At 56.0% G+C, this 25,154-nt stretch overlaps 1 protein-coding gene across 43 annotated transcripts in view; it reads right to left on the reverse strand.

Annotated features, from left to right (window-relative positions):
* Positions 1-25,154, reverse strand: part of TSNARE1 (t-SNARE domain containing 1) — a 140,344-nt gene that overhangs the window by 60,336 nt on the left and 54,854 nt on the right. For 30 of the 43 annotated variants that reach the window (XR_010159694.1, XR_010159695.1, XR_001720472.3 and 27 more), the window contains 4 exons: positions 16,929-17,078; positions 15,152-15,658; positions 2,727-2,804; positions 1,875-1,944 (listed from right to left, as the gene is read on the reverse strand). Coding sequence is in view for 38 of the 43 variants with exons in the window: in XM_063817422.1 (XP_063673492.1) it covers positions 1,875-1,944; positions 2,727-2,804; positions 15,152-15,658; positions 16,929-17,078 (805 nt within the window). In the remaining 5 variants the exon portion in view is untranslated. The remainder of the gene's footprint in view (positions 1-1,874; positions 1,945-2,726; positions 2,805-15,151; positions 15,659-16,928; positions 17,079-25,154) is intronic. The other 13 variants (XM_063817417.1, XM_063817415.1, XM_063817416.1 and 10 more) reach the window with 2 other exon arrangements.

Here is a 25,154-nt window from a genome sequence, read left to right on the forward strand (position 1 = left end):
GATGAAGGTATATTCTTTAAATGTCCTTAGTTGGCGACTTCGTCAATGTGGAGGAAATATAGAACTGGCAACCATGTTGGTCTCAAAAGTTATTTTTAAATGTTAACAGTCCATGATATGGGAGCATCACAGGGGCCACAGAAGGCTCTAGATAAGCCATGCCAAGCAGGCTAGGCCCACACAGCTGGCCATGCAGGGAGGGTCAGAAAAGCACTAAGGCGAGTTTCCAGACCTGAGAGCTAAGGCCGGCCCAGGGGAGAGCCAAGGTGCCGGGATACTCGGTCCTCAGACCAGGACAGTCTCCTACTCCACGCTGGGGTCCCCTCTCCTCTCCAAGGCCCACAGCGGGTGGTGTTGGTCTTCAGCTAACCAGGCCGGGAGGCCCAGGATGCGCACATGAGGGCCAGGGTCCGGACGTGCCCATCCCACCTGGCCCTCGTGACCTAACCCAGGAGTCGGCCAGCGGCACCAAGATCTAAGCGCAGCAGCTTCACTGGGAACCTGCCCACCACACTGAAGAGACGGAAGAGCCACAGACCCGACCTAGAGTTACACAAGTTATCTGCATCAACAGGGCCCTCTGAGAGGCCACGCGTTTCCTGAGCCCGAGCACCCCAGAGCCCAGGTGTGACCAGCAGGTCCACAGTCCCTCACTGAGGTCTGACTCTGCAAATACGCGTGGGTGTGAGGAAGGCTGGAGGGAATACCGACATGCTAACAGCAGCTCCCAGGCATCCTGCGTCCAAATTCCCTATCATGAGCCTACGTCACTGTCACATCAGAAAACACTAAGTTTCAGTTTTATAAAAGAGCTTAAAAAAAAAAGGCTAAGAATAGAACTGCCCTGAACATCTGCAAAGGGTGCTCCGCAGCTGGTGCGTGAGGCTGTGTGGCAGGCGCCTGCGGATTTTGAACGGAGCCGCCGTGAGGAGGAGCAGAGACTCCAGCACCCTCCACCCTTGTGGGAGCCGTGGCCCTCCCGGCCTCCTCAGTTCTGGCCCTTTCAGGGTGCGAGGCTGGTGTGGCCACCAGTTCTGCACAGGGGAGTGCGAGGACAACGTCCCAGTGCAGTGGCCTGGGGCTGGCTGGGGTCCTTGGAGCTGCGGGCATCCCGCTCACTGCAGGGCGGGACACAGGCCAGCACAGGAGGTCACAGCAGCAAGTGCAGTGGGGGCCAGCTGGAGGGGAAAAGTATAGACTGCTAGCGTCCCCTCAGACCCCAGAGTGCCACTCTAACCACACCCAGGGCAGATGCTCCCTTCCCCCCCTCCCCAGCCCAGCCAGGGCTCAGACTTAGCAGACAGCACCCGAGGCACCTCTCCCCATCCCAGACCAGCCCAACCCAGGGCAGGCCGCTGGGCACCCCTCAAGGAAAGTCCAGTGGGAGCCCGCCAAGGCTCAACTCCCCGAAAGGGCAGAAGCAAGATCGGACGCCCCACTCCAACCTAGCCCATGGCTGTGCAAATGGTACATCTGTGTCACCTCCTGTGTCCATAGCTGAGCAGGCCCCAACAGGGAGCCTTCAGACGTGACAAAGACACATTTGGAGCATGTTGGCAGGGAAAAGTGTGTGCCAGCAGGCATGCACCCCCGACCTTAGCACACAGGTGCACCTGGGCTTCTACGTCGGGGCGGGGTGCACCTGTGTGCCCTGTGGAGGGCACCTGCAGGCTGAGGGCCCAGTCTCAGGTTCACAGCACTGACTAGGCTTATCCGCAGGCGCGTGTGCATATGTGCGCACATGTGTGTCCGGGCAGCTGTGCGCAGGCAGCTGTGTGCACAAAGCCCGTGTGCGCAGGAGGACCACACTCCCGCCCCTGCCCCCCAGTGTGCACCATGCCCAGGCAAAGAGATACCACGGCCCACACACTCACAGGCTGTCCCGAAGCTCCTGCGTGTCACTCGGTGTCCCTAAGGACTGAAGGCTCCGCTCCAAGGAGGTCACTGCCCGAGAGAAGAGGACAGGGTGAGGGCAGAAGGAGCTTCCCTGCCCCCTGCTACTCCATACGGGTGGCCCCACTGCAGCCCGGGCAGGGTGAGCAGAGCCCAAGGACCAGTGCTTGAGCCAGGGCAGACCACCTAAGTGGCCTGGAGGCCAGGGCCCACACTGCCTCAGCATAAGGTCACGCCCGCCAGAACCCCTCCCCAGCTGGCCTGCGACAGGTGCTCAGGCCCACATGCAGCTCAGGGGCTCTGAGGAGCTGCCTCCAGCAGTCTTGCCCTGGCTCTGGGGACAGCTTCTCTCCACCCTGCTCCCCTCACCCCGTCCCTTGCCCCTCCCCTGGCCGTGGCTCTCATCCCTGCTCTCAGCCTCAGTGACCTCTGGTCTGCACGTCTGAGAGGCCCTGGGATGCTCCTTCCTCCACTGGGCTCCATCCAGATCACACAAAAGGTGTCAAGAAGGAGCAGCATGGGGTCAGGGAGAGAAGCCAACAGCGGGCAGGGGGCAGCAGGCAGCAGCAGCCAGCGGGAGCGGTACCCGGCCCTGACCCAGCCCTCGCTCCTTTCCACCCACAAAACCCGGGACTGCACCACAGGATGGCCTGAGCGGGGAAGCCATCCAGCACCCTCGCCTCCAACGTCGCATCAGTGGACCCACGAAACCCGGGACTGCACCGCAGGATGGCCTGAGGGGGGAAGCCATCCAGCACCCTCGCCTCCAATGTCGCATCTGTGGTCCAGGGTGCCTGGATGGAGGGGCAGGCCCAGGCCAGACGCACACTCACCACTGGAGTTGATTCGGAAGACGTTGGCCGACATCTCCTGGAACAGCTCCTGGAGGTTGCACGGATCGACCTGGGTGGCTGGGAGAAGACAGGGAGGAGAACACAGGCTAAGGGTGAAGCCTGCAGGCCCAGCTCTGCTAACCGCTCTGGGCAGCCCCCAGGGGCAGGGACCCGAGAGGCAGCAGAGTGGCCCTGAACCCCCTCACTGCCTTTGCGGCTTGGCCACCCTGGAGTCAGTGCTGGACACCCGCACCTGCCTTCACAGTACCTTCAAGCTGGAAGGAAGGAGAGAGGAAGGCAGGGGGTGGTCCCTCAGAAAGGCAGCACCCTGAGTTTCCATACACCGCAGCAGCTGGCGTGTGTGCCCGGAAGCTACGAGCACCTGCACGTGGAGGCTCAGAGCAGCATCACTAAGAGTCAAAGCACAGCCCCGCTGATGAAGCAACAGAAACAAGGTCTAGCTCTGCACCGGCAGCTCAGCATTGGAAACAGAAACACTGGTTTCTGAACAATGCAGGTGAGCCCTGAGCGCAGCACGCACGGAGATGAAAGCCAGCAGGAAAAGGCCACACGCCGCACGGTTCCACACATCTACCATGTCGGAACAGACCAATCCTAGGACAGAGCCAGGGCAGGGGCAGTGAGAAGGAGGAATGGGCATGACTGCTGATGGGTACGGGGGTCCTTTTGGGGGTGATGGAAACATTTTAGAATTAGAAAGTGGTGATTATAGAATGCTGAATATTCTAACAGACACTGAGCTATATGCTTTAATATGGATAAGATGGTGAATTCTGAGTGACTAAGTTTTATCTCAATTTTTAAAAATCTACAGAACATTATGAGGACAGCAAGTCCTCATGAGGACATGGTGGATGGAACGCTCGCCCGCTGCATGGTGAGGATAAACGGCACGGCCACCATGGGAAGGGTCTGCAGGCTGCACACACTCGCCCTCTGTCCACCCCCCAGTCAGCATCTTGGGCATTTACACAGAGGAGCAGAGCACACATCAAAGCACATGGAAACACTCGCTGCCTGCCCGCCCTCCAGCCAGCAGCCCCAGGGTTTACACAGAGGAGCAGAGCGCACATCCAGAGAAGCTCCTGAAGAGCACTCCCAGCTCCCAGCAGCTTGATTGCTACCAGCCCACACCCGGAGAGAGGGCTGGTGTCCAAGAGACACCGGGGAAGGGACAGCCACACGGGGCCTGTGTGCAAGGAAACTCCAGGCACGCAACACGGTGAATCTCAGAAACACTGTTCAGAAACCAGAGCGAACGGGGCGAAGGTCCAGAACGACCAAGGCAATCCCCGGGGCCTCTGGGCCAGTCTGGGGAACTGGGGCAGGGCCGGAGGGACCCTCCTGGGTGAGGGCCTGCCCTGTGCCTGGACAGAGCTGTGGGTTACACATCTGTCACAACGCCCAGGATGGCACACTTAGGAGCTGTGCAGTTCACTGTACATAAATGAAAGAAAAGTGAACGGCAAGTAAAGCAGCGTTCAGAAGGAAGCACGGAGGGCCGAGCTCGCTCCGAAACGCATGCAGGTGGAGGCACTAAAGGTCGATTAAACCAGGTAGAGACTCCAGGCTCGCATCCAGGTGGCAGCTACGTGGGTGTCTGTGCAGTTCTTTCAACTTTCTCTGCAAGTTTACAATTTTCCATATTAAAATTTTTAAATAAAAGAACGTGGTTTGAGGTCTACAAACAGGTGTGAGGGCTAGAAGATGCTAGGGGTGCCGGGGGGACCCTCCCAACACCAATCCTGTCTGGGCTGCCCTGAGGTGGCCCGGCATGAAGGGACACAGCACCCCTGGCTGGATATCTGGGTTTCCACCAGGACAAGGCCCAAGCCCAGCTCTGCTTGGGGTCTCTGAGCCACCTGGCCAGGGCAGAGCTGACCCTGGCACTCCATCTGGGTGCACACAGGCCTGTCCACGTATGCTCTGTGCACCCCTGGCTCCCCAGCAAGTCCTGGCCCCCTGCACACTTTCCGTCCAGCTACCTCCACCCTGCCCCAGCCCCAGGCCTCTCGGTCCAGCAGCCACACTCATGGCAAGGCCTGGAGAAAGGAGGAACTGCCAGGCGGCCTCCAGGAGGGCGAGGCCTGAGGGACGGCCCCCCATCACCCAGCACCCACCACCCCTCGATGTCACCATGGCCCAGCCTAGCAAGGTCAAGCCAGGGCCTCAGTTGCATTAGTAGAACAACGAGAATGAGGATGAGTTAAATCAAGTTTAGCCTAAACGCGCCTCCTTACATATTTTCAGTTCAGCCTAAAGGTTTATCTGTACATCTTGAGCTATGACAACAGGGAGTGTAAATGGACCATGGTCTATACTTGTGCCAACCACTGAATTTTGGCCAAACAAAGCCAACTGCTGGAACTGTGTTCAAATAAGGCAAATGCCAAGCTGTAACTGATCTGTTTCCATGCCTCACTACCATTTTCTGTATGTCACTTTCCTTTTGCTGTCCAAAATCTTCTACCCATGGCTGTGCTGGAGTCTCTGAGCCTACTCTGGTTCGGGAGGGTGCCCAATTCATGAATTGTTCACTGCTTAACTAAACTCCTTTAAATTTATTTCAGCTCAAGTTTTTCTTTTATCATGGAACAAGCTCTGGCAGGAGCACAAGAACCTCTCCCAGGGCCCAGGATCACTCTCCCCATTCACAGGTGGGCAGGTGACCTGCTCAAGGTCACAGGCCAGTAAGTGGCACACACAGGGTGGGGGGGGCAGCAGGGACACAAAACAAACAAAAAGAATTGCCAGAAATAATGACCAAAAGTACCCAAATTTTATGAAACTATAAACTCGGAGATTCAAAAATTTCACCAATCCACAAGCAGAATAAATACATATTTTTTAAATCCAAGGTACATTATAGGCAAACTGCAGAAAAACAGTGATAAAGAAACCTGAAAAGTGGCCCGGAGAAAAAACTGCACATTTCATGAGGAAGAAAAAACATAAGAAGGACTTGACCCTTTCGTCAGAAACTGTGGAAGCTGAAAGACAATGGAAGGATGTCTTTAAAGTGCTGGACGGAAAAACCTGCAACTAGAATTCTACACCCACTGGAAACAGATTTCAAACACAGGGGCAGATTTTGACAAGCAAAAGTGAAAAGGATCGGTTCCAACCAGATGTGAAGTACAGGAAATGTTAGAAGCAGCTAGTTAGGGTGAAAGTAACAGCAAGAAACCTGGATCTCCCTGAAGAATTAAAGAACGCCAGAATGGTAAATAGAAAAAAGATACGTTCATTTATTTAAAACACTATCGATTGTAAAAGCAAAATCCGTAACTATGTGCCGGGGTCATCATGTGTTATAAATGACTTGTGGTCCTGAATGTACTGAAACCACATCAACGAGGCAGGTTTATCATGTGTTATAAATGACATGTGATCCTGAATGTACTGAAACCACCTCAACGAGGCAGGATTATCATGTGTTATAAATGACGTGTGATCCTGAATGTACAGAAACCACCTCAACGAGGCAGGGTTATCATGTGTTATAAATGACATGTGATCCTGAATGTACTGAAACCACATCAATGAGGCAGGGTCATCAGATGTTATAAATGACCCGTGGTCCTGAATGTACTGAAACCACGTCAACGAGGCGGGGTCATCGTGTTATAAATGACATGTGATCCTGAATGTACTGAAACCACGTCAACGAGGCGGGGTCATCGTGTTATAAATGACCCGTGGTCCTGAATGTACTGAAACCACATCAATGACGCGGGCATGGGACACAGAAGTGCATTCCTGTGTGGCCGATCCACCACACAGGACATGATATGGTGCTACTTGAAGGCGGGCTGCGGAAAGTTAAAGATCTATGCTGTAAACTCTAAAGCAACCACTAAAAAAAGAAACAGGAATCTCTCATAAGCCCATAGTGGAGATAAAATGGAATGCTAAATAGCACTCAATTCTACTCCAAAAAAAAAGGAAGGAAGAGAAAGAAAATAAAAAGGGGGAAAAAAAGGAAATATAGAAAGCAAACATCAAGACAGTAGAGTTAAAGCCAACATGAAGGCCTTACACTTAATGATGCATGAGCCGAACACGGCTCGTCCACTCCAGTAGCCATCAACTCCTTGCGGCAATTTAAATGTAGATTTTAATTAATTAAAATTAAATAAAATGGTAAACTCGGTCGCTTCCTGCACTAGCCACATTTCAAGTGCCCAGGAGCCCCATGTGGCAAATGGCTGTCACACTGAAGAATGCAGATGACAGGGCCTTTCATCATTACCAAAAATCCTACTGGACAGAGGCACTGCTTTCACCATTCTGACCAAAAAGCAGAGCTTCTCCGATGAGAGTAAAAGCAAGATTCCGGCCAGGCGTGGCAGCTCATGCCTGTAATCCCAACACTTTCCGAGGCTAAGATAGGAGGATCACTTGAACCTAGAAGTTCAAGATAAGCCTGGGCCACACAGTGAGATCTCTTTCTACAAAAAAATAAAAATTGGCCAGCTGTGGTGATGTACACCTGCAGTCTCAGCTACTTGAAATGCTGAGGTGGGAAGACTGCCTGAACCTGGGAGATCGAGGCTGCAGTGAGCCTTGATCACACCACTACATTTTAGCATGGACAACAGAGCAAGAGACCCTGTCTCAAAAAAATAAATAAATAAATAAAAAAGGCAAGATCTTGCTCTACAGTATATACAAGAAGCCCACTTCATATATAAAATCAGATGAAATTATAAGTAAAAATTAGAAAAATATATCATGTAAACAGTAATCATAAGAAAGCTGGAATGGCTACACTAATATCAGAGTAGAATTCAGAACCACAAATATAATAGAAATAAAAGAAGGACACTTTCAAAACAGATGGTCAACTAAGATAAAACAATTCTAAGTATGTATGCACCTAATGTCACAGCTTGAAAATACGTGAAGCAAAAACTGATAGAACTGGAAAGAAACACACAAATCCACAGTTACAGGCAGCGCGGTCAGCAGAGCAAGCAGACACAAGAACATAGAGGCCACAGAAACTCCAACACCATCAACCAGCCTAACCCACGCAACAGGAGAATACACATTCCTGCCAAACGCACGTGGAACATTCACTAAGACAGACTCTATTTTAGGCCATAAAGCAAGTCTTGACGTAGTTATAATCGCTGAAATCATACAAAATACATTCTCTGAAAAGAGAACTAGAAATCAGTAACAGAAAGTTATCTGTGAATGACATAATCATCTGAAATTACACAACACACTTCTAAATAATCATGTGTAACAGAAGAAATCAAAGAGAAATTAGGAAATAACTGAATGAAATAAAAACACAAGATATTAAAATGTGTATCAGTAAAGCAATGCATAGAGGGAAGTGTATAGCAATAAATACTTAGAAAAAAAAAGATCTCAAGTCAATAATCTGACAAAAGCATTAACCCAAAGTAAGTAGGAGAAAGAAATAATAAAGGTGAGCAGAAACCAATTAAATCAACATCAAATCAATAGAGAAAACTAATGATATCAACATCTGGACCTTTCAAATGATTAATAAAATCAATCGATTTACATGGGAATAATACTGAGATGATAAAATTATTCAGATCAAGATTAATTGATCTTGATCTTAATTAATTGGGCATATCTTTAAAAGTCACACCAACCCTACGGCCAGCAATTCAACTTGCAGGTAATAATCCCCCCACAACAAAATGCAAACATTTGTCCGTACAAAGATCCTACAGAAATGCTCACAGCCTCTTTCCGCCTAACAGCCAAAAGCTGGAGAACGCGAAAGCATCCATCAATAAGTGGAAACACAGGCTGTGCTATGTCCAAAGACATGCCTGCCGCCCAGCAATAAAGCCAGGACTCGGCGCAACCGTGCTTTCTAGAAACGGCTGTTGAGTCACAGCATAACCTCAAGACTGAGGGAGCCGCGGGGAGTGCCCTCCTGTCACCAGGCAGGCTGTGGGGCCTCCCCCAAGCACTGCCTCTGCTACTGCTGGGGGTCCACGGTCACGAGGCAGGGGCTGCCTCATCGCACACCACCACGGCACTCCTGTGACACCGCAGCCCCACCAACCACAGCACAGGCCTCCTGCCGCTTCCAGCCCTGACTGGGCCAACTCATCACTACATGCAGGACGCCACATCCTGGTCTCAGGAAGGGCCCATTCCCACATATCCCACGGCTGCCGCTGGAGCACAGGTTTGTTGGGTCCGGGAACCCTCAGAGGGACGGCCACCCAGCTGAAGACCCTGGCTTCACAGGCCGTTAGCAACAATCCCGTGACTCTGGCCGGGGACCTAAGGGAGGTCCAGAGAGGGCCCCCCTCATTCCCAGTCCTGTCCCCAACACCCATTCCCAGGAGAAGGAAGAAAAATTCATTTCCCAGATTCCATCTTCACACCATCTGAGCAACTTCACTAACACTCCATAAAACAAAACAAAACGTCAGCAGCGCTTATCAGGACTTCTCTCTGCCGTCCCCATCCCCACCCTCCAGTTCTGCTGTGAACAGGGATAACGGGACACCCTAAAACGCCAAAAGGCGGCAGGCACGCTCCCCACCAGTGCGGCGTCCCCCTACATCTCACTGCAGGCCCCACTTACCTGCCCGCTGCAGACGAAGGCCTCTGATGAACACTCGGCCGTGTGTGGGATTACAAGGGTCTGGGTCCCCACCTGCTCTTCACTGAACCAGGTCTCAAGGCAATGCAGCCCCAGCACGAGGGGGTCCCCAGGGCAGGAGCTTGAGGAGGGCACCCACACAGCCACTCCACAGTGAGCACCGCGCCCCCCTGGACACCCAACACCCACCACAAGCCTGCCTGGCTGCCTGGACCACTGGGCAAGCTGACAGGCTGCCAGGCTCTGCTGCCACCAGGCATGACACTGGCCAGGCAGTTCCCCAGTTGCCGGAGGGGATGAGCTGAAGGATGTGGACCCGGCTCAGGTTCAGGCAGGAAAAAGCCCAGTCAAGACAGTGTGCAGCCTGACTTGGCTTGAGCTAGCGCTGGGTGCCTCACATGCAATGCTAACCCCGTCCCACGGCTGCAGACAGGGCATGGTGTGTGCCCGAGTCCATATGCAGTGGCCCCAGGGAAGGGAAGAATAGCCCAGGGCCGGCCCTCCCTCTGCCATCTGGGAGCCACCATACACTGGCCCTGCGGTGAGATGCCTTGGCCCTGCTACCCTGCACGTGAGCTGCTGCCAGATTCTGCTACCGTGACCTGGGCAGGGCACAAGTGGCCAGCCCACCTCCCACCCTGGGAGGACCCTTCTTGCCCACTCATCTGGTGATGGACAGACGTGAGGAAAGAGGTAGTAGCGACAGAGGTCTGAAGCCCCAGGAGGCCAGCCCCACTCTGGGCCTCTGCACATCCATGATGGTGCTTCAAAATCCACAGAGCACCACCGAGGGGTCCTCAAGGAGAAACGGAGTACCCCAAAACCTTAGTGTGTGACTGACAAGGCTGATGATCGCTTCCCCAGCTGGCCCTGGGCCAGCCCATGCCGAAGGAGCGAAGAATCGGATGCAGCTCAAAGCGAAGTTGACGTTGACTAAGCTGGGCAGCTACGTGATGTGTGACCGCTCTTGTTACACTGGCCCAGGCGACCACGGAGATGGGTCTCTGCAGGCCAGGGAGAATCACAGGCCCGTGGACCTATACCGTGGATGAGGCAGGGGAAGCCAGGGCGGGCAGGCAGGGGGTGTGGGCCAGGGCACCATGGCCAGGAGGGGCAGCTCAGAGTGGATAGAGCAAATGCTGTTTGGCTCCCACAGGGCGCTAAGAAACCAGACTCAAGCACTGGCAAGGTTCACCCCAGGGAGACAGGGTCACCTCTGAGGGCCTCATGGAGAGGACGTGTCTAAACCCCAAGCTGCCATGCCAGCAAAGCTGAGAGCCAGGCTTTGTGCCAGCAGCCATGAGGCAGTCGGGGAAGCACAGGGCAGCTCCTGCCCACCTGGACAACCACTCCCGAGGGATGTCTGTGGGAAAGGCAGGTGGCAGATGGACACATCAAAGACAAGGCTCGCTCCCCACACCTGCTGAGTCTGGGCCCTCACCAGCCGAGAGCAGCGGCCCTGCCGTACAGCGCCCTCCTCCTCTGCAACCAGCCCTCCTCTGGACAGCTGCGCCAAGGGTGTCTCCAACACACATGGCAACAGTCCTGCACCATGCAGGCAACTCCGCAGAGGACTGAGAGGGCTAGAGGCACTTCCCAACAGGGGCTGATGATGCAGCCGGAGAGCTGGGGAGTGAACCAGCTCATTCTGGGGCAGGGTCGGGGCCAGACTGGCCAGCACAGGGCTGGGTTTGTGGCCAGGGTCGGGGCCTCATGCTCCAGGAAGGCGGACGGCATCAGGAAGGAGGCGTCCATGAAGGCTGGGGCGCAGGGGTGGTGCTCAGGCCTTGGAAGATGGAGACAGGCGAGCACCAGTCCAGAAAGAACACGGGGCCACATAAGAGAAGTGAGGTTTGCCGGCGCCTCCTGTGCACCAGCCCTGGCCGAGGCATGTCCCGTGTTTCCTCGTGATGGCGGGAACCCTGCTTTATAGAGGAGGAAGCGGAGGCTCCAAGGATCACAGAGCAGACAGAGGCACATGGGGCATGGCTCCACTCACAGGAAACGTCCAGAACAGGCAAAGCCGCAGGCAGACCGCAGACTAGAGCTGCCAGGGCTGGGGGAGCTGAGGGCGGGGTGACTGCCTAGGGCCAGGGCTCCCTTTTGGGAGATGGAAACGCTCTGGAATTGAGACGGTGGCGGTGGCTGCACAGCACTGGGAATGAACTAGCATCACCAGGTTGAAGACTTTAAAAGGGTGAAACGACAAACTTTGATGTGTGACTATTATGTCAATAAAGAAAGAAAATAATAAGGCTGTGGCACTCACCAAAGGCCCCAGAGCTGGGAAAGGCAGGGCCTGGCGGGTTTGTTCCAGCTCAGTCCCAAGGGTGCCATCCCCTCTCGACCTCAGCCTTCCCACCACTGTCTGGATCTCAAAGGACCTCTCTAGCCCTTTGCCTCAGACCCCAGGGCCGCATGACCCAGCCCACACGCAGGCAGGGCCTGCAGTCTGCTCGGACTTCACACCCCACGGATGACACCACGTGCCTAGACACCTCCCTGGGCCCAGAGGGGAAGCCACAACACAGCATGGGGCTGATGTCAGAGAAGGGGCAGTGTGTACTGGCTTCTGTTGGCTTTTTAAGTTCTTAATACACTTTAGGGAGCCTGTTTCAAAGTCAAAGACGAGGTATGCAATTAGAGAAATGCCCCTCAAGGCCTAACTGCAGAGCCCGCCTGGGTCGGAAAAGGAGGTGCTCACAAAACACTCTCACACTCCCCCAGACCCCTCCCCTGCCCCCCGACGCCTCCCATCTGTCCACACGTGGCTCCACCCTCTCAGATGCAGAGCCTGACATTGGGGAGGGAGTTGAAGTGGCACAGTGGGGACTGAGAGAGGACAAGGACATTGAGAGTGCCCTCAAGTGCCCCCTTCCCAGCCTCCCCGCACCCGCCCCCCCAGGCCCGGCCGGGCAGTCTTCTTCGGAGGAACAATCCAGGCCCACATCTCCTGCCAAGGCAAGGGCAAAGGGACTCCTGTTCACGGGAAATAAAGGCTCATCCTTGATGAGCACGGAGAGGAGTACAGCGCAGGCAGTGGTGGAGAGAGAGGCCCCTTGGGGCTGCAGGCACATCCCAGGAGGGCCCTGGCAGGCTAGCAGGCAGGCCGGCAAGGGGCCCTGGGGCCTGACCCCACCCTCCAACCCGAAGCAGAGTGCGCGCCTGGGGCGCATCCAGACACACGGCTGGGGCCAGAGGTCTTGGACACAGGCTAGGACAGCACGAGGTAGAAGAGGATATGAAGCCATCCCACCACCTCCCGCCCGGGACCACCTCCTCTTCTTCCACACCAGCGAGGTCACCCCCGTCAGTGTCACTGTCCATCAGCCACTCACTGCCCGGCAGGCTGCAATGAGCCCTCCTGCAGCCCAGGCCTTTTGCAGAGTACCACAGACTGTGCCTCTAACTTTGCCACCTCCTCCACCATCCCGTTAATTACCCAGTGCCCAGCACAACCACCGGCTCACTCAGCACCCCCAGCCCTGACAGCACCAGGAAACCCACTCGAACCCTGTGAGGAGGGCAGGAGGCCTTCTTCATGTAAAAGCCAGAGACAAGCAGCCCACAGCCCATGACAGCAGTGCTGTGTCACCCCAGTCCCAGGCCCTGCCGGCCGCCTACAATAGGGGCTGACCCCACTGCTGGGGCGACTGAGCCACTACAGCGGTTGCCAGAGAGCAGAGCCCCTGTCCTTGGACACAGCAAAGGGGAGGCCCTGGGGCCAGCTATCCCACTGACGGCCAAAGAGGGGCTCCCCCACGGCCCCCAACTGTGCCAAGAGGAAGGGCTGCCCCATAAAGACCTCCCTCAAGCTGAAACAGTCCCGAGGAAGTTCCGGCAGCAAGGCCGAGTGACTCGGGGCCGGGACTGCCACTGCCTGCTACCTCATCCTGCAGCTGAGCAGGAGGCCTCAGCGCCCGTGACCAGAGATGCCTACTTAGGTCTGCCCCGTCCAGGTGGGGCTGGGAGCACTTGCTCAGATCCTCTTCCAGACACTGTCAGCTCCACCACAGACAGCACTGCGGTCCTCGCCACACACTCGGCTCAGGTATGGGGGCAGATCCCAGCCAATGTCTTGAGGGGAACCTTGGCCCACTGCAGCCCAGTGCTCTAGGGACCCATCCAGTCCCGGGGCAGGGCATGTCCAGGCAGCTTCCACACCAGGATGGAGGCCTCATCGCCCACAGCTGGAATCCAATGCAGGAACCAGGCTGCCGCCCTCCTCTTCCAGATCTCCTGTAGCACGGCCTCGTGCAACAGTCAAGAGGCCTGAGTGCATGCCATGTCTATGCCCAGCACCTGTCCCAGCACCTGTCCAGGCCCACCACAGCAAGAGCTCAGACGCCATGCCTACGCCCAGCACCTGAACAGGCAACTGTCCCAGCACCTGTCTGGGCCCACCACAGCAGGAGCTCAGACGCCATGCCTACGCCCAGCACCTGTCCAGGCAACTGTCCGGACACCTGTTCCAGCACCTGTCCAGGCAACTTCCGGACACCTGTCCCAGCACCTGTCTGGGCCCACCACAGCAGGAGCTCAGACGCCATGCCTACGCCCAGCACCTGCCCGGGCCCACCACATCAGGAGCTCAGACACCATGCCTACGCCCAGCACCTGTCCCAGCACCTGTCCAGGCCCACCACAGCAGGAGCTCAGACGCCGTGCCTACGCCCAGCACCTGTCCCAGCACCTGTCCGGGCCCACCACAGCAGGAGCTCAGACGCCGTGCCTACGCCCAGCACCTGTCCCAGCACCTGTCCGGGCCCACCACAGCAGGAGCTCAGACGCCGTGCCTACGCCCAGCACCTGTCCGGGCCCACCGCAGCAGGAGCTCAGACACCGGGCCCACGCTGACCTCCTGCGGACCTCCCTGACCCATCAGACACCAATAAAGCGATGCTCTCCCTGGGAAAAGGGACTCTGCCTGAGCCTCAGCCTCAGGGTCTGCAGAAGGCCCACTGCAGCTCTGAGCAGATGCTGCCTCCCAGGTCTCAACCTGCCCACCCTGACACCACAGGGCGGCGCCAGCCTGTAGGAAGGCCTCTTCTGGGTGTTAAAAACAGTAACAGAGCAGCATGTTTCAAACCACGGCGCTGAAACCCAGGTCAGAAAACCAGTTTAGTAAGTTGCAACCAGCTTTTTCTTTCATGAGTAGCACAAGACGCAGCAGGAGGAACATGAGCACGCGTGGCCATGGGGAGCGTCGGCACGGCTAGAAATGCCTGATTCTCGGCGTGTGTGTCTACCCCAGGCAGCAACGGCAAATGCCCTTCTCGCCACGGCCGTGGTCCCAGTGTGTGACTGGGTGATGGTGACGGGAGAACTCTGTCCTGCCTGTCTGCATGCTCAGCTCCGCTCTAGGACGCAGTGAGGGATAGGCCAAGTCAAACGCCAAGCAGGGAGACAAAATTTACTAATGCTCCCTTTATAGGTAATAGATATTGGCTGAATGCACAGATGGGTGGATGCACAGATGAGTGAAGAGTGAACGGGGCAGAGGATGAATGAACAAGAACACTCGAGATGAGACAGTGGTGATGGGGAGTGGGGGAGGAGGGGAGAAGAGGAGGAGGAGGAGGAGGGGGAGGAGGAGGAGGAGGGGGAGGGGGGAGGAGGGGGAGGGGGGAGGAGGAGGAGGGGGAGGGGGAGGAGGAGGGGAGAGGGGAAGGGGAGGAAGAGGAGGAGGAGGAAAGTCACTGTGGAGGAAGATGCAGGGCAACATGGCCAAGATGGGCCCCACCCTCCTGCTGGACAGAGTGGCACCCTAGCAAGGTGAGCTGAGCAAGGAACTCACCTCTGGGCGGCTCCAGACTGAAGCCCTCGGAGGGCAGGGCCTGGCAAGAGAAGGTCTTGGCCACCACCTGCTCCACGGGCGTGAGAGCCAGGGCCTGGGGCTTGCCGGAACCAGGGCTGGGGCCATGGGCCGCCTTCCGGAGGTCGCCCAGCTTGCGCCGCACGACGGCTCGTAGGTCCCGCCACTTGTGCTTCAGGTCCACAACGTCGCGGCGACAGTAGCCCAGCGCATTCACGGCCTGCAGGATGCGGCTCCACACGCGGTACCTGCGAGTGGGCTCGGCCTTCAGCAGCCCCGTGCCAAACAGCAGCTGGTGGTGCTTGCTCACCTTGGACACCAGCACCTCGGTCTCCTGCGGGCAGAAGTTGGGCTTCCTCTTCTTGGCCCGGGTAGCGCTGGGCCCCGCCATCCGGCCATGGGGCCCAGCAGCCGAGTCCTTCCTCGGGCCAATGGTGGGTGATGAGGTGGGCTCCGGCATCCGGCTGCCTTCAGGGGCAACCCCAGGCCCTGGAAAGGCACCAAAAGGCGGATGTTTAAGGCCCTGGGCCTGTGGAGGCAGCGGCCCCGGCGGCAGCTCCCTACGGCGCCTCCTCTCTGGTTTCTGCTTCAGGACACGGCTGCCTGGTCCTGGCCACCACCCCTCCCTGCTGGGTGTCCAGAGACCTGGGCCCACGATCCCCTAGCCCTGACACTGCCTCACCAGGTGCCATCAGCAAGCACGTAGCTTCTGGGTCACAGTGCCCCATCTCCAAGACAGCACACCACTAGCCCTGCCTGCCCCTGCAGCCACCACAGAGGTGCAGGAGCCGGGCAGGCTAGGTTGCGGCCCTGGACCCTCTCCAGGGTTTCCTGCCCTCAGGCCAGGGCTGGGCTGCTCCCGGGATCAGCCCTCGCCTGGGGACAGCCTTGCCAGCTGACATTTTGGAAGGCTCCTGCCTACCTGCCCACAGCACAACTAAGAGCCCTCTGAGCACAGGCCTCGGCTTCCCTCCCACACTTGGGCCAGGGCCGGTGGGGACACGGTGGCCAGCCTCGACTTCCCCTCCCGCAGTTGGGCTGAGGCCGGTGGGGACGTGGTGGCCTGGTCGGCAGCCTCACCCCCCTACCATCCTGTGCCTCCACAGCCCTCCATCCTGCAAGGGAACAGGGCTGCACTGGCAACAGTGGCAAAGTCTCTGCGTCTTTGCTCACAGACGAGCTTTTTCACTAACCGGACCAGCTTCCTGAAGGCAGGGACAGTGCCCGACACTGCAGGTTCCCTGGTGCTGCATGTCTGAGCCCCCGAGGAGAAGCACTCAAGTGCAGGCCTCTCCCTGGGGGCCTGGTGTCCCAGAAGGACCTGGAAGGGGCCCCTCCACCAGGAGGGAAGCCCACCAGGACACCTGCAGAGGTCACCGGACCTGTTCCTCCCCAAACCCCAGCAAGCACTCTGCCACCCCTCACCGGCCCACTGCACAAGGACAGTAGGGCTTGAGGGTGAGGGGCCACAAGAGCAGGTCCAGAGCCCCCAGCGGGAGCACCCCTGCTCAGTCCTGAGCCTACAGGGTTGGCCAGCTCTGGCCACCACACAGCTTCCATCCTGTGGCCTGTATGGGCCGGCTGCACCCTTGACCCTACTCAGGGGAAGGCCTGGCAGGGGGCAGGGGATGCAGGCCCCTTGCCTCCTGGTCCCAGCCTCCTCCCTGCAGCTCCCACCTGCTGACCCTGCCCTCCTCAGCACCTGCATCTCCAAGCCGCCTTCCCAGGACCCCTGAGACCCAGCGTCTGAGTGAAGTACCTCGCTTCCTGGCCCTTGGGACAATAGGCGTGCCTGCCGGCCCCAGATCACCTTCCCCGTCCTTCCCCACACAGGGGTTCTGCAGCTTGCTCTCTGGCGACGGGCAGGGGAAATGGCGGATTCCATACTCGGTCCAACATCTAGCGCACTCTACGGACAGCAAGGGACAGTCACGATTACTCTCAGCTCAGGGCGCTCCTGGCAGTGCCAGGCCCCCATGCACGGACAGCAGACACCCAGGACCCGAGATGCTCCACTCAGGGCTCCTCTTCCAGGAAGCCCTCCCTGCCTGCTATATCCTCTGGATCATCCCCCTTCTGCTGAATGCCAGCAAGGAGTTCAGAACTTTAGGTGTTCCGGACTTTTCTCTGAACCAGTTCTGAAATGTGACTGCAAACTAGCAAACAACCCCCAGGGCTTGCAGGGGTAGCCACAGATTAATCCCTGGACAGCTATTACCAGTCAGCAACAAAGCACAAAATGGGAAGTGCGGCTCCAGCATCGTTTAAGGCAATTTGAAACTGCTGCGACCTCCAAGCTCAGAATCATTCTACTGCATTTTATAAAAGTGCCACTCCGTAGCGTATGGGAGATGAAAAGCGAAGCCACCCTGCTGTCCCCACTCGGCTTTGCGGAGGCAGAGACGCATGCTCCCCATCTCCCGGCTCCCAGCCCCCGCACAGAACGCATCGTAATTTTCTCTAATTATTTCCATTTGTTCACAAAACATTTCTGGACACATTTCATTGAAATTCATTGATCCTCAGATGCACCTTATAAAAGCCTTTTAACATCTCCGGAACCACGATGTGCCTTTCGATCCACGGCACCCCAGAGTCACAGACACGCCGTGTGTGCCAGGCTGAGGCCTCCGAAGCCAGACCCCGCGTGCCTGTCTGCAACCTGTTCTTCCCGGGACGTGTCCCGGTAGGTCACAAGGATGCTGCTGGCTCAGAAGCGCTTTCCAGCCACATCCGCGGCCTCCAGGGCCAGGTCGGCACAGTGGGTCCCAGGGCTGCATCCCTGAGCCAAGCGCCTGAAGCAGCAGCTCTTGGAAAAGGCCCTTCTTACAACCCTCAGAGAAGTGACACTAGGGGCCGCCCTGGTGAGCTCCCTCTCAGGATCCGTCTAGGGGGACCCTACAGCCCAACGTGACGGGGAGGGAAGGACTTTCCCAAAGCCTCTCATCGGACCCCTGCGAGGTGGGCGAGGGCCCAAAGGCTACCTGGTCCATCCTCCTGCCCCCAGACAGCACTGCCCAAACCACACAGGCAGAGACAGGCCTACGGCCACACAGACTCAGGAAAGGGCCTCCAGTGCCCAGCTCACTGCTCTGGACTGGGGCTCGCTCACCCTCCAGCTCTGGGCCCTGGTGGGGCGAAGAGGGAGAAGCCTGCGGAAGGACGGGAGGGCAGCTGCCTGGCTCATTTCGGGGCGGAGGTTTCCGCAGGGCAGAGAAGTGCAGCAAAGTAGATCAGAGTCAGAAGAAGACAACCCTCTGGAGGGGCTGGAGAGGGAGCAGCCGCAGCCTGGAGACAGACACTGCCCTGGGAAAACCAGGCACCCACGAAAGAGGCACTGACCAAGGCCCGGAGGGGGCCCAAGTCACAGAGGGAGGGATCCCAAGTCACAGACGCCTCTCAGTGTTTGATGAAGTGAGCCTCCAGCATGGGCCCCCCTCCCAAGTGGGCAGGGCCTGTCCCTCCAGCTCCCGGCAGGCCCTTCTCCCCTGGCATCCACACCATCCTCTCTCTGCACAGAGACACACTCTCCAAGCTGGAAACCCCGGACAATGGCCTGTGAGGGGATCCAGGCACTTGGTGACTGAGCTCAGCCTCTGCTCAGAAATGGGGTCCCACAGGCCCCCAGAGAGACCACAGGCCCTGCTGTCACTCAAGGACACGCCATCACCTCGCCACACTGCATCCGCTCACCCAAGTCCAGAAGGACACGCCATCACCTCGCCACACTGCATCCGCTCACCCAAGTCCAGAAGGACACGCCATCACCTCGCCACACTGCATCTGCTCACCCAAGTCCAGAAGGACATGTCATCACCTCACCACACTGCATCCACTCACCCAAGTCCAGGTCCTGCCCACTGCACCAACGTTATTCCACACTGCTCCCCACGCCCCTCAAGGGGCCAGTATGCTCTGCCCATCTGAGCCATGTGAACCTAGAACATGGCAGGGACAGGCCTGGGACATTTGCTGTTTGCTTTTGAATAGAATAATACCCACAAATTACAGAAAAAATGTAAATGCAGACAGTTATAAATAAAAAAATAAAGATCACAACATCCAGAGATAAACATTAACCCTGGAGGTGGGCGGCTGTCTCCCACAAGCAAATGCTGCACGTATGGCTTTGCTTCTTCCACGCACCACATTCGCCACAAATCACAGAACGTGCGCGGGTCACTCGAGGGCCTTCGACGATGTGATTTTAATGCCCACATCGAATTCTATCCCAGCTGTAACACATCGTCTCCCTAAAGCCAGATGCTCACAGTATTTCTGAGTCAGCACTCGCACAAATCATATGTGGTGAACACCTCTGCCCGTGTGTCTATCTCCTAAGACAGAGTCCAAGAGGAAGCACGGCTGGGCTAAGAGAAGGAACACTCCCGGCCGCCCCAAGCTGGCTGCTCCCGGCACCCCTCGCCCACCCTCCCCTGCAACCCCACGGCCCCTGCTCCTGCCCCAGGCTGCCCCGAAGCTGGCTGCTCCCGGCACCCCATGCCCACCCTCCCCGTGGCCCCTGCTTCTGCCCCAGGCTGCCCCAAAGCTGGCTGCTCCCGGCACCCCATGCCCACCCTCCCCTGGCCCCAACTCCCGCCCCAGGCTGCCAAGGGCATGTCGACATTTTCTTTTCCTGCCAGGTTACCGTGAGGCTGACCACTGCTGGTGTGCTGAGGAGACAGCTACATGTCCTAGCTGTCCACAGACCTGGCCCGTGTGCATGGAGCTCTGGGGAGCTTTCTTCTGTGTATCTGAGTTATTTATGAGTTGACGACTCACTAGCTGGCTTTTTGCTGCCTCTGTCCAGAGAACATTACAATGACACGACGGCCCTAAGGTGCTGCAGTTAGGGTGGCAGGACTTTGGCACACAGCAGGGACTGGGCACATGCAGCTGACCCTACACCCATGGGGAATTTGTCCAGGCCCCACCAGCCTGCCTGGAAGGCCTTGCCCAGCTCTGAGGGTCCTTGAAGGCCCCGCCCACACAGAAGGCCAAGAGCTGAGGGAAGCAAAGGAGACACTGAGCCAGGCTCGCCCCCATGCCCCAGAAGCAGCCCCAGCACGACGATTTTCAACAAACCGGGACAACACTGGTGCTTTTCTTTCAGATGTGTGTTCGGGTTCGAAATCACTTTAAAAAGACAACTGGAAAAAAGTACATCTGAAAATGATGAAGTAAACTTCCAAGTAATTCCTAAACAAAGAAATCATAATGGAAAGTTAAAGATATTTAGAACTGAACAAAAATTTAAAATACTATACATTTCAAAATCTGTGATATTCAACTAAAGCAGTTTCTAGGGAAATTTCTAATTTCCAATGCTTTTATTAGAAATGAATATTTACCATATTCATGGTGAATGTGGTAAATATTCAATCTGGGAGTCAGAAAAAAAAATAGCATCAACTTAAAGAAAGGAGGGAAATGATGAAACTATGAGCAGAAATCAATCACAATTTAAAACTCGCACGCACAGAAGGGGGAAGCCAGGGGCCATATCTCTGCAGAGACCTGTGGAACTGCCAGGTCTCTGTCGATACTGACTATAAAAGAAGACAGAGAAGGTACAAATACAGAATATCAGGAATGAGAAAGGGGACGTGGTTGAGATGCTGTGGCTGTGAAAGCAGCAGCAGCCACCACCGGCCCTCAGCGGCCCTGCCCGAGCTTCACGGGTGTCGACACATCCATCTGCATGACCACCAGGCCGGAGGTCTCTTCTCACCTCCCCTTCCCAACCCTGAGTTCACAAAGCTCATGAGCAGCACGGTGGGCAGGGCTGAGACCAAGGCAGGCAGGGTGGGTAGACAGGGCAGGGCAGACAGGGCAGGGACCAAGCAGGCAGGGCTGGCACGCTGGGACAAAGACTAGCAGGGCTGGGACCAGGGCAGGCAGGGCAGGCAAGGCTGGGACCAAGGCAGGCAGGGCAGGCAAGGCTGGGACCAGGGCAGGCAGGGTGGGCAGGGCTGGGACCTCGGCAGGCAGGGCTGGGACCAGGGCAGGCAGGGTGGGCAGGGCTGGGACCAGGGCAGGCCAGCTTCTGCATCTGCATCTTAACCATTACATGAGGGTGCCCCAGTGTCACAACTGACAGCGAAAGGCTATTGTGTACAATTTCATTTCAGTAAGTTGAACATTTAGATAAAACAGTCGAATTTCCAGAAAAATGCAACTTAACAAAACTGACCCAAGAAGAAACAGAAAGCCTGAATAACGTTTGACAACTAGAGGAATTAACTGGTAGTCAGAAAATCTTTCCACAAAGGAAAACACTAGACCCGCATAGTTTTACAGCAAAAACCCAGAAACATTCAAGGAATACATAATCCTGTTCTTCCACAAACTCACCTAGAACCACCATCTCCATTCAACACTGCAGTAGAGGTTCCAGCCAGGAAAAGAAACACATAATAGGTGAAAGCACTGGAAAAGGAGCGAAAACACTGTCATTATGCACAAACACCACCATCTACAGGGAAAGCTCAACAGATTCCACAGACAAATAATTACAATAAAAAGGGTTTAGCAACATGGCTGGACACAAACCAGTACACAAAAATCAATTACACCACACAGGAAAACCCTGGTTTCTTCAACAAATAAACTTGGAGGGAAATAAAGAGATGGAGGGAAGCCAGAGACAGAGACACACTCGAAGGAGGAGCACAGGTCAGCTGTAACACGGCATCTCGGGAGGCTCCACGTTAAACGGCATCTCTGAAACAGACACTCCTAGAGGCCGTCGGCCACTTCAACTGCAGGTCGGGTATGGCAGCCAAACGCGCTGTCACAGTGGAAATCTGGTCACACATAAAAGGAGTCCTTCTCTTTTAGAGACATGCTGAAATATTACCAGATGAGATGATCTGCTATCTGGGATTTACTCTGGAATGACACAGCAGGGAAGCAGTTTGGGGGCACATGTACCGCCACACTGGCCACGAGCAGTGAGGGGAAGCCGAGGTACACCAGGGGCTGTGATGCGTCTGTGCCTACTTTGATGTGTTTGCAAGTTTCCACATTTAGAAAATTAAAACATAAAATATTCAAAAATTAAATACAATATCTGGACTTTGTTCTTAGAAAAAGCCAATTACATGCACACACCAGCAAGACGCATTTGGAAAATGTAATATTCAGAATGGTACCACTTACAACAGCAGGAAAGAAAGTTTTTACTTTGTTGAAATGAATTTAAGAAAAGATATGTAAGATCTTTACAGAGAAAGTTAAATGACTTCATTGAAAGACATTAAAGAAAACCCCATAAATATAAAGACGTGTGCTTGTTCACAGACTGGAAGGCTCAGAACGATAAAGAAATCACTTCTCCCCACATGGATGCAGGGACGCCAGGCAAACCCAGTCAAAGCTCCAGAGTGCGACAGGTGATCCTAAACCTTATGGTCAACATCAAACCGCCAAACATACCCAAGACACTTCTGTAGAAAAATAAGAAGGGCACTTTGTTCTAAAAAGTATTGAGAATTATAGCAAAACTATAGAAATTAAGGTGGATTTTGGCACAGGAAAAGCAAACTTGACCAGAGAATCCACATGAAAACTTTATCACAGAGCTGTCACTGCAGGTCTACAGAAGAAAGGCAATTCAACAGTCCACACAATTTGTTCTTCAAACAGAGAAAAACAACATCACAGCTTCCCCTCCACACTCACCCCACCTCACACCATAAACAAAAATCAAAGGTCAATTACAGTCTTAAATATGAAAAACAAATTGTTCAATCTTTAGAGGGAAGTAAAAGATGGCAGCATTATCATCTTGTGATGGAAGTTACTAAAGAGAAAAGTGCAAGTCCCGAAGGGAATGATGGATCAACTCAACGCTGCCCTGGCTGAGAACTTCTGCTTCCCAGCAGGCCTCCCAGTGAGAAGCCGGCCCGGCCTGGATTGGGCTGTGTAAACCCACCTGATGAGGCTTTCGTCTCCAGAGCACAGGAGGGAAGCCTGCGAACCCATAAGCACAAGGCAAACCCAAGAGAAAAGCAGACAAACAGTGCTCACTGGCAGGAAGACCCACATGCCCAATAAACATGAAAAGGGGATCCACCCCATTCATTATCAGAGAAACATCCTTCCAACCAGAGAGGACAAGCCACACCCACCAGGCTGGCAAGACATCACCGTCTGACACCCCTGGGTGCTGACAAGGACATGGAGAAAAGAGGGCTCTGGGTGGGGCCCACATCAGCTCGGCTGCAGGTGGCCCAGCCCAGGAACGCCACGCCCCGTGTACCTGCAGAGGCCCTGGCCATGGGCACAGGCTGTGAGGGACGACACAGGAGCCAGCCTCAGCATCCCTGAGACGCGGAACACGCCCAGACGCCGCGGTGTGCTCACAGAACCCAACGTGATGCAGCGCGGAATCGAAGGAGCCACAGCCACGCGCAACGTGGAGGCTCTCAGAACACGACGCGTAAAAGTAGCACGACACGGAGCAACGCAAATCGTCTGAGCCCAGGGAAGTTCAAAACCTGCACAGCTCAGCAACATATGGCTCAGGGATATGCACATGCATAAGCAAAACCGTGAAGAACCAGCAAGATGCGGCACATACACAGATCAGAGCAAGGATGAAGGAGGCGGGAGGGTAAAGGAGCAGGGTCCTGGGGGTCAGGCGCACCACCTCCGAACCGTTAGATCTGAACCTGTGTCTACACCCCACGCACACATGTGCACATGCACACACACGTACAATCCTGTGTCTACTCAGCGTCCCTTGGAACACATTTTTAAACATAAAATAGATCAAGCAGCTGACACCGTGCCCTGCCTAAGGCCCCGCAGGCTTCCCTGGCCCATGGAAGGAACCTCCATCCACACCGGCCCGTCTCCCAGGACACTCTCATTCAGGTCTCCCGGGGCTGCCTTCTCCAGGGTCCCCCTCTACTCTCCACTAAGCACCCCCTCCCCGAGGGCCCTCCTTCACCTCCTCAGTTCATGCAGTCCATCCCTCTGGGCTGGCAGTCCTAGTCCCTGCTGGGTCATTTCCTTCCTAGCACTCAAGAAAGAGGATCTCAGAACCATCCCAGTCAGAACACAGGCCCCCTAAGGGCACAGGACTCACTTGTCTCTCTGCCTCCTGCCCAACTCCTGGCACACAGCAGACGCTGTATCAATGGTCTCGGCGGGAAGGAGGAAAGGGAGGCAGAAGTGGGAGGAGACCAGGCCAGCCCGGCACTCCCAGTGGGCAGGAAGGATGAGGGCATCCTAGAGGACCTGGCCTGTGAGGCGCTAAGTGGTGATGGCAAGATGAGGAGGGGCACTTGGTGATATCACCAATGGCCATCTGCACCCGTCCTCCCTGCTGCCATCCTATCCCAGCAGGGCTGAGGCAGGCAGCCGCCCTCTCGAGCACATGCTGCTCCCTCTCTGCAGGGCTGGGGGTGGGAAACAAACCCAGGCCACTGGGGGCTGCCAAGGAGCCAGCGAGGGCCCCTCAGCCGGCCTCATTCCCTGAACAGGCCCCCTGGGGACCAGAGCCCCGGCCAAGAGCCAAGCAGAGCTGCAAGGGAGGAACCACCCCAGCAGAGAAGGGCCCCAGGGTGAGGGAGACCTGCCCGCACAGCTGGGAGGACGCTCACACCCCAGCAGAGAACGGACCCAGGGTGAGGGAGACCTGCCTGCACAGCTGGGAGGACGCTCACACCCCAGCAGAGAAGGGCCCCACGGCGAGGGAGACCTGCCCGCACAGCTGTTAGGCTGAGCCCGAGGCCTGGCACTGGGTGGAGAGAGGTACGCAAAGAGCTTGAGGCCCCAAATTCAGTCCTCTTCCCCACACCCAGACAACCCTCATGGCGGCTGCCCTGACCCAGGCATCACCTACATGACCCAGGCCTGCCCACGTGAAGGGCCGGATGTGCAGGCCAAGCTGACAGCAGAGCAGGAGCGGGGGGTTACCATGGCAGTCAGGTACCATGAGGACCTAAGCGGGGCCAGCCTGCAGGGTGGGGGTGGA

Source organism: Pan troglodytes, chromosome 7 (assembly GCF_028858775.2).
Source record: "Pan troglodytes isolate AG18354 chromosome 7, NHGRI_mPanTro3-v2.0_pri, whole genome shotgun sequence".
Classification (NCBI taxonomy): Eukaryota; Metazoa; Chordata; class Mammalia; order Primates; family Hominidae; genus Pan; species Pan troglodytes.